Consider the following 9,609-nt stretch of genomic DNA (forward strand, 5'->3'; position numbering starts at 1 on the left):
ACGTGTTTGTCCAGGTCCTCTACTTGTCCAACATTTGACTTTCCAACTGCTGAAAAAGTTAACTTTTATCGGTTTTCCAGCTCGATGCAATGAGGAAAACAAAAAGTGTTACCCATTATTGAACTCAGCTGTGCTTTAGTGTTATAGGAGTAAAAAAAATTCAAACAGGTCACTAATCTGCGGATGAATTTTTTAAAACCCACGGTTTAGGCTCGCTAGATTGAAGACTATAGTATCATTTTCGCCCCCTGGTGTCAGAAAAAGAACATTGCAACATTTAATGGTACCAGAATGTGACCCAGGCAGGATTTCACCATCAGTTTTCCCTTTTCTCAGCAAACTGGAAGTTTTCAAATTCTTCTTAACTAGGAATAATCTGTGATAACAGTTTGACATGTTACACAATATTTAACCGAAAAGAGAAAAACGCTGACGACTGTTCTTTGGATTACTTTGCAATGAATGTTGTGACACTATATGTGACTAACAGAAAATAAACTGTAAACTCGTTCATCCTGTTACACATGACTAATGCCCACATGTCCTTCCTTCAGCAGAAAATGTGTTTAGACAGGAAAGAGGCCTGTTCAGTTGTTCCAAGGCAATTGTTGTGTCCTTGCATTAGGAAAAAAGAAAGAAAAGTGCTTAATAAAAATTTTTTTTTAAAGTTAAAACTGTACTCCTGAACTGAGTAATCAATAGTTTAATTTTTTTTTTTTTTTTTTTTCAAATGAGACAAAAGGTTTTCAGTTAAAAAAAAAAAAAAGTTGTCAAATTCGTAATTCTCCAAATACATAAATGAAAGATTTAAGAAACCGTAGCTTAAAATATTGGAGCTAAATCTCAGCCAAAAGTAAGAATAAGAAAACCATAGAGTTCTGGAGATGAAGATAAATTTAATCAAGATTAAATATGCCCAAAAAAGTTTTAAGAGTTCCAACAAAATAAACCAAAAGAAAACCAAGTCAAACAAACACAAAAAGATGAACTTCTCTCTCACGTCCATAGTTTTTACAATTTCATACTTCCATCAAATTAGGGACTTTCATCTGAAGGTAAAATGGAATCTCTTTCACCTTATTTTACAGTGCATTGATTTGCAAAACCATAGCCTTCTTCCACATCTAAAAACCCATACATAACTCATTCATAGAATTATTTACATACAAGGTTTGAGCAACTCAAACCATTTGGTGAGCAATAACAAATGAAAGAAAATCATGAGGGGACAGAGATGGTGTTGAACTTGACACCGTGAGGCCATAGTTGGTGAGTTTGCCACACAACCCACTGATTGGACTAGACCTGGGAGTATGTGATCAGGTGAATATCTGACACTCAGGAAAGAGGCTTACTCAGACTGCAAGATATTCCATTTCAGTCATTTTACCTTTTATATATTTTGCGCGTACACACACACACACACACACACACACACACACACACACACACACACACACACACACACACACACACACACACACACACACACACAAGGTGGGTGGGGAGAGGGTAAAAGAAGTGTGTAAGAAGTGTGATTAAGGGAAACCAAATGTCTTCAACACTGACAGGGCACATTCTACACTGAAGAGCCTTTCTTAGTACAGTTCAGCTCATACAGCACAGCCAGCAAAGCATGTGCGTACGAGCTGAAAAGAATTATGGTGATAAAAGTTATAGAAAAAAAAAATAGAAAAAAAAAAAGGATACATTTGCATGTCACAATTAAATCAACAACCATGTCACCTACTTGAGTCATCTCAGTTTATTCACAACACTCGAGATGATAGTTGTTGACAATATGAGGCAATTCATACAAGAAACAAAAATGGAACTCAGCCTTTCTGCAAAAAGGACTTTCTGAATGTTGCTCTTGTAACAGTGTCATGACCTGCAAAACATGGATGGTTAGTGAAATTGTACGCACTTGGATGGCAGAACTCAATACAGCAACGCTAAAATGGACATCAGAACAAACAAAAATAAAAAACTCCCAAAAAATGTGAAGAATATCAGTGCCTCTTTTTGTGATTCTTCAGACAACCGATGAGCAACAATTTTAGAGTTTTCTATGGGATGTCGTAACAGGCTGTAAAAGAAAAGCAACTGCCTGAATAAAGAATAAAAATACACATTTGCAGGTGTATTTTAAAGGAATCTGATTGTTAACTTCTGAACTACAAAACTAAAATGTCTGTGTTCACAAAACCAGAAATCTGTCAGATTGCATCAAGTCATAAAAGGTGAAAAAACAGACCATTCATGTGCAGAAATTAGACCACTGCTTTTGTTAATCAGTCCTTCAAATGATGGCTTATGGAAGGATTAGCACACTACATTTTTAAAACCAAACGAATGAAGGTTGGTGTTTTGAATGTGTGATTAAGGAAAGATCAGAAGATCTCTGTGTAAAAGGCATAGTGTTATGATGTACATTTGCAATAAAACTGGACTTCCAACAATTACCGTGTTCTTGTGAGAATAAACAACCACAATTTCCACCAATCAGGAAACGTTAGCTCACAGTGTCGGACTTGCCAAGTTTCCTTCATGGTTATGAGAGTCAGTCAGGGCAGAAGCAGCCACAAGGCCACAGTGGACTGTGCTGGGCCAAGGTGGTCATGGAAGAGGAGACCAGGGGGAGGGGAAAAAAAAAAAAAGGGGGGGGGTAAAACACAATTTAAGAGCACAGTCCTACAACTTGGTGTATATGAGTGCAGCAAGGGCAGGTGATGAATTTACAAAAGGAGTGCACACTCCTCTTCCACGGGCTCAATGACAGGATGTAGCAACGGGCAAGGGTGAAACCTGGGTTAAGCACACACACACACACCCACCCACACAGGTCATACATACTAGTCCAGTCTGCAGTTAATGGTTTCAAATGTGTCTCTTTGTCACCCTCTGGTGGTTTTTGTCCAGAACAGACAACTTCTTCACACACATACAGGTTCCCATCCACTTACATTTCCACCCACACACACACACATACATACACATACACACACAAAGATACACTCCCCCTAGCTCACACCATGTCATATTCAGGCTTATCTGGTGTAATAGACTCTGTAGTAAACACTCTTGGAGCGCCAGAGTGAATAGGAGTTGTCAAACTTAAGCAGGTACACTCCGCGGCCAGGGTATTGATGGCTGCCAGCGTACACCTCCTCATGACAGTCCCGCCGGTATACTGGCACAATCTCATCCACTTGGGGCTTCCCCGCCTCCTTCTTTGCCTTCTCCTCTTCAGTGGGAGGATCACCTGAAGGCAAAAGAGCAATGTAATATGCTGGCGAGGGAAAAAAAAAACAAAAACAAAGGGAAACCTGACATTTATTCACAAATATATGTATGACAGTTCCTGAGATCTTCCCATTGTCAGTAATAAATAAATTCAAGTTTTGTTTGTTCCTAAACTCTCACAATGAAAAAAAAATTGCATTTAAGGAAAAATGGAAGTCATTTTTACTGGGAGCAAACCAAAACACAGCTTGTATTTGCCCAAATCCATGCATTCCTAGAATTAAACGTGATAAAATCTCAAAAAGATTTTGTAATCCCTCTGCACAATACGACTTACTGCTCAACTTAAAATATGACGAGACACTATTGCTTCAACAACATCTCTGGTTTCCGGCAGGGAAAACAAAGGATTTGTGCTTCTATGGAAACACTAAGTGGATGTTTTATGGTATACACATATTCTCACCACAAGTAAAGCAAGAAAACCAATAACTCATGTCTGTAGAAGCTAATAGCACAGCAGCTCTTTCTGAAGTGAAAGCGGGAGAAAGAAAAAACCATGACTTGAATGAGTATCAAATTTTGATTTAAAAGTTCAGAATTTGATTAAATATATCCTAAAGATTTCATTACATTTAAATAAAAATTTCTACTAGAAAACCCCAAATCACAGTAGGAGTTCTGCAAAAGAGCACTTAAATGGTTGAGGATGGATGATGCTAATCATTAGCCTTTAAAGCTCAAAACGCTGAATTAAAATTTAAAGTATTGTGTTTAATTAATGGCGTAAAGGGATTGCAATGTCTCTGCAGGCTTAGATATATCTCAGCAGAATCCCTTACCTTCATCATCTTCGTCCTCATCACTGGACTCTGACACATGCACACTGACTGAAGCAGAGGCAGCATCTGTCCACTCAAAGAACACCCCAAATCCGATGTCATAATAGTCTGTAGCAAACTCCCAGAACAGGTAAGATCCCTCCTCATGTGTGGGGACGCGTACTGTCACCACCTCGCCACGGCCCACTGTGATCACACTGTCTGCGTCTTGGCGAATCTTCTCTTTGAAGTCCTTGATCTGTGGCCGTGTCCACATGGAAGGCGCAGCTATCACTGGCGGCGAGTCTGCTGTGATGAGGGAACAAAAGACAGGTTGCAATCTACTGTAGAAATCTACCTTTTTAGGATTTCCATAACAGAAGAAACATTGGATTTGCTTGTAAATTCTTCCAGCCAATATTTACAGACTGAATCCCAAACTGGCAAACTCATCTGTTTATGTACTGTGTGAGATCAAAGAGAAATGGTGTGTGTTCAAGTGGTAAACATCTGATTTTACAAACACAGCTATCCATCCATCCATCGCTGCACAATATATAGTTTGAGCACCGTTGTCAAATTGTACGTATGTGCAATAGTCACATTGCAGGTCCTGCAATGTAGGAGGCAAATGAAGACAACATGTTCATTTGTCCATCTGTCCATCTGTGACCTGCAGAGGCAGAAGAGGAGCCCATCTGTTTTCATTGACAACTGCTCCAATGTGGGCAGTCATAAATGAGACATGATAGAATGAAGCATTTACTCAGGACCAAGCATAATAAAAGCAAGCAAAAAAAGATAATCAGAAAAACTCTCAAATACAGATAAAAACTATTCTTGTTAAATGCACAAAAAGAGGTAAGATCAGTGCAGGTTATTTATCAACAAGATATCATGATGTAACTAAAAGTGCCATGTAAGTCATCTATTGAAACTTCCTGTATTCTTCATACTGCAATATATATTGCAGTTTAAAAAAAAAAAAAAAAAAAAAAGTGTAATTTTTTTCCAGTATCATGCAGCTCTATATCCATCTACCTTTTCTAACATTTTTTGGAGGAAAAGTCATCACTCATCATTTGGTCAAGGATGCCTGGTGTGAACCAAGGCCTTGCTTATGGCTGATATGATTTTTTTTCCCCCACTTCCCAAATGTGGCTAGATTACACTTAAGCAAGCATATTATCATGCATCACGTGTTCCAGTGTTTCTCCAGGTCACAATGACAAGGACACAGCACATAAGAGTCAAGTTTCAGCTTTGGTATCAAGCTTTGTTTGACACAGAGCTCTCTCCTTCTGCCCTTCAGCTCTTACCTAAACAAGGAAAAATTTCCCTGCACAAGATCAGCTTCAGCAGCTCAATTGTTTTCATGACACAAACAAAACCACAGCCCACCAACCTAATAAAGGTCCATTCTCTGAGACCTCCTCTGCTGGCTCGGGCTCTGGCTCTCTGTCCATGCTTTCTGAGTAAGAGTCTGATTGGCCTCCATTGACTGTAGGAGCTTCCTCGCAAGCAAGTGGTGAGACAGCACACAGTGGTCCTGCTGCAGAGGCGGGGATGGGTTCCCCACTGTTGAAGCTGGTAGATTCCAAGGTGCCCTGCACCACTGAATCAGCCTGCTGCTGTTGGTGCTGCTTCTGTAAGGCAGCCTGGGACAAGAAGAACAGTGCAACATCAATACCATGAACTGAACTAATGACATAAACCAATCAGTTTGTTTACAGTGTGATGATAAATGACATTTCTGTACATTACATCCATTTTTAATGCATATCTAAAACTGAACCAATCTGTTGGTTCATCCATCTGTTGTTGTTGAAACCCAACATCCCACCTGCTGCTGGGCCAGCTGGACCTGGTAGAGCTGCTGCATGTACTGCTGGTAGTGCTGCTCCTGAAGCTGACGGATGAGGCCCAGCTGTTGTTCTGGGCTGTTTGGGTACTGCTGTGCTGCATACTGTTGAAACTGCACCGCTGTCTGGGCATTCAGTGCTGCCATAATCTGTTGTCTGGTTTAAGTTAAGGCAAAAAAAAAAGGCTTGACATTAGTAGAGCGCATAACCATACAGAAAACAGATTAAACAATATTTCCAAGTTTGTAATATACAAATTATTGTGGGATTTTCTTCCTTTTTTGATATTGTCTGAGCTTCAAAACTAAAAGAAAAGAAAAGAAATAATGGCCCTGTCATCACCTGCATGTCAGGGATGACAATGTCAAAAGTCATGCTGAAGTCTAAACCTGATGTTGCGCAAACACTTACACTATACAAGCATCTCAATCTGACACACATACTTCTGCTGCTCAATCCGTAGCCTCTCCTCCTCTGCCTGCCTCCTCTCCTCTTCCTCTCTTCTCAGTCTTTCTTCCTCCTCAAGCCTCCGTCTCTCCTCCTCCTGCCTTTGGCGCTCCCTCTCCTCTTCCTCTTGCCTCAGACGCTCCTCTTCTTCTTTCCTGATAATTGCCAGACAAAATGTTAAATATGTACACATATTTACCTATAAATTAATAGCATAAACAGTATCTGAGGGTTTACAGATTTTCTGGATGCATACAAAGCAAAGTAAACTCAAGTCTACATTTAAACTATGAAGGGAACTCCATAAGGAGGACAAAAAAATCAGAGCACCTTACCTTTTCCTTTCTTGCTCCTCTTTTTCAATCTTGTGTGAGGTTACGTATGGCGCAAAGAGGTTACAGCACTTGTTGAGTAACTTAACAAATTCCACCATAGCTTCATCCTTCTCCATGTTACCCAAAGATGCCCACTCTTTCCTACACACAGAGGAAAATGGGGATAGAGTTAGAGAAAACACTTCAATTATAATGAATCAAAATCCAAATTTACTATTCTAGACAGATAACTTGAAAATTAATGAATTCTGTACAGTAGAGTAAAACAGGCAGATGTCAACTATAGATTTTAATTGATTTTAAGTTCTTAGACATTGGATGCTCCCATAAGTGTATTACCATGCATCCACGCCTGCATCAGTTGTTTATGAATGAAAAGTCTTGTTTGCTTAACAGTAGCAATGAGAATGCAAGGCATGTACTCCATGTGCACATTGGAAAGTGAGTTACTTGCTGAGCTTACCTGCGGTCGTTACCAAGGACATCAAAAAAGCCGACTTCCGGTGAAGCATCAGGATTATAAGGACCCAGTGACACCTGTTTGTGGAGAGCCACAAGTCGAAGCTTCTCTTCATAGGTGGGATGGAAGGCCTTGCCATCTTTTTCTGAAATAAAAAAAATGGGAAAATGCTTGCATTTGTTGTTTTCTGTCCTGTATTTTTATGCCCAACTTCACAAAAACAAGCCTCTAAATACTAAGAAATAATTCTGTGTACAATACCAAAGCAAAAACGGTACAAAAACCATTTTCTGTGATAACACTGTTCCTAAATCAGTAACAATCACCAACTATGATTATACTGGCAATTGCTTATACTGACAAGAAACACACTCCTCCTTGCTGAAGGAGTTAAACAAAGGCCTAACCCTGACTCATGTACTGGCAAGAAACACAAAGCCAAGATAGTTACCCAACAGAGTAGGAACCAAGCATGAACCTGTTTGCAATCTAATATAAACTAACTTCATTTAAAACACTATATATTTTTGTTGTGTACTTTTTGTAGACATGCAAAGCAATCACAAGTTTTTGAATGGTGTTCATATGAAAATTACATTTGGCTGCTTAGTGTGTGTGTGTATATATATATATATATATATATATATATATATATATATATATATATATATATATATATATGTATATATGCATTTTAAAAGCATCATCGAGGTTGTTTAAACGACCATTTTTGCCCTTCAGAAGTTTTGTCCTTCAAAGCAGGACCTCATCGTTTACTTTGTCTGAGAACTCTCTTCAGGCTAACCAGACTAGTCAGCTGCAGCAGTTCAGCAGATGACGGGCGTGTTTACAGCTCCCAAGCAAATCATTGTAAGCCACCACATCTAGTTAGCATGTCTAACTTCCTGCTATAATTGATGGAGCAGTCGCATGACTTGGGTTTCGCCACTAAAAATGTCAAAAGCAAGAAACCACAAGCAAAACAAACGGATTAAAGTTTCTTCAAGCCACATGCAAACGGACACCTGAGCAGTGGTGCTTATTGTGCAGTTAAACGGTCAGCCAACAGGCTAGTTAGCATGCTCGGCTACTGATTAGCTAGGAAGCTAATATTATGCTGCGTCTGACATGGGCAGCTCTGGTTGTGACAGCTAGCAGCTAATATTAGCAACCTGCTAACATCAGCCAATGGGTAAATGGGCTCACAATATTACCAGCGGCACGTGAACTGGCTGCTTTTCTACTTTAAATCTGTTCCATCGTTACAAAAGTAGAATACCTTTGAAAAATCTTAGGGCCAATCCATACAGCTCTTGCAAAGGAAAGCCCCAATTCCCCTCTATCGCAGATTTGGCTGTCTCTCCATCTTCGCCCTCAGCGGCACCCGGCTTAATTGACCCATGTTCCGAGGGTACGGACTCTGGCTCTTCGACCTGGCTCTGCTCGCCCTCCGGGTCTGGGCTGAGGGTGAGGCCATCGATGGAAACTTCGAGCCGGCTGGACGTAGCGCTGTCGAGGTCGCCGCTCTGAACCTCTGTCGCCATCATGTAGACTGTCAGCTGAAGCAGCCACGTACCTACTTCCGTTCAGGTTTACAGGAAGTTCCGTTTCTTCTTCTTCTTCTTCTTCTTCTTCTTCTTCTTCTTTTTCACTTGATGTAAATAATGACGACGCTTTATTCAAAATGGAAATGTAAACCTCAGGAAAATCCAGGCAACTGTAAAACTAAGGCATTCATTTATGTATCGTCTACTGATTATATTTGCTACATGAAAATGAACAGTAAAGGTAAACCATAGAAACAGAAAAGACAAAACATTATTGCTGAATCTTGGCCATCAGATTATTGAGCCACTTTTTCCCCATTTCACTGTTTTTTCTTCTCTCTCTCTCTCTCTCGCTCTCTCTCTCTCTCTCTCTCTCTCTCTCCCTCTTTCTGTTTTGTTTGTTGTTTGGACTCCTGGAAAGTTAACATTAACCTTTTTGAACTAAGTGTGCAATGACTATGGTATTCTTTTAATAGAAAGATCCACAACATTTTAAAGAACTTATTTTTACTTTTAATACAACAACCATTAAAATCAATATAGAAAGTTATACAAATATGCAAGCATCTTGGTTTTGTCATTTGACATTTTCAATCAGTTTTGTTTTCAACACAAGGTACAAATGACTACAAATACAATATTTTATCCAAAAAAAACTTTTCTTCAGTGATTATGATGTTCAGTTATTTTACATGTGAAATGGTTAGTTTTTCATATTTCTTTTTAAAAAGATAAATTATAACCTGATTAATCCTGTATTTTTAAAGCCAATTCCAACAACTTTCCCCCTAGTTATGCTAGTATATCTGCAATAATGTAACTAAATAAATTTATTCAGATTGTGCTTTATTCATCCAAAACATTAAACATGTTGCTGCAGTGTTAATGACA

The 9,609-nt window shown here is 39.3% G+C and overlaps 1 protein-coding gene across 2 annotated transcripts; it reads right to left on the bottom strand.

The window, feature by feature from the left end:
• Positions 1 to 918: 918 nt before the first annotated feature.
• Positions 919 to 8,741, bottom strand: acbd3 (acyl-Coenzyme A binding domain containing 3). 2 transcript variants are annotated; one of them, XM_079255294.1, is made up of 8 exons: positions 8,451 to 8,741; positions 7,175 to 7,316; positions 6,712 to 6,852; positions 6,373 to 6,531; positions 5,911 to 6,085; positions 5,473 to 5,725; positions 4,089 to 4,373; positions 919 to 3,265 (listed from the first exon to the last, which is right to left on the bottom strand). In XM_079255294.1, the coding sequence occupies exons 1-8, from the start codon at positions 8,716 to 8,718 to the stop codon at positions 3,051 to 3,053; spliced, it is 1,638 nt and encodes a 545-aa protein (XP_079111420.1). In that variant the 5' UTR covers positions 8,719 to 8,741; the 3' UTR covers positions 919 to 3,050. The 2 variants fall into 2 exon arrangements, with proteins under 2 accessions (XP_079111420.1, XP_079111419.1); XM_079255293.1 differs by having other exon boundaries at positions 4,089 to 4,376; positions 8,451 to 8,733.
• Positions 8,742 to 9,609: the final 868 nt, after the last annotated feature.

This window comes from Telmatherina bonti, assembly GCF_933228915.1.
Source record: "Telmatherina bonti genome assembly, chromosome: 16".
Classification (NCBI taxonomy): domain Eukaryota; kingdom Metazoa; phylum Chordata; class Actinopteri; order Atheriniformes; family Telmatherinidae; genus Telmatherina; species Telmatherina bonti.

What these genes read in the sequence shown, in the direction of transcription:
- acbd3 (XM_079255293.1), bottom strand. Translation starts at nt 8,718, where the DNA reads ATGATGGCGACAGAGGTTCAGAGCGGCGACCTCGACAGCGCTACGTCC. An exon ending in TCCAGCTGGCCCAGCAGCAG is followed by an intron (nt 5,726 to 5,910) that starts GTGGGATGTTGG and finishes TTCTTGTCCCAG; the next exon opens with GCTGCCTTACAGAAGCAGCA. An exon ending in TGAGGACGAAGATGATGAAG is followed by an intron (nt 3,266 to 4,088) that starts GTAAGGGATTCT and finishes TTTTGCCTTCAG; the next exon opens with GTGATCCTCCCACTGAAGAG.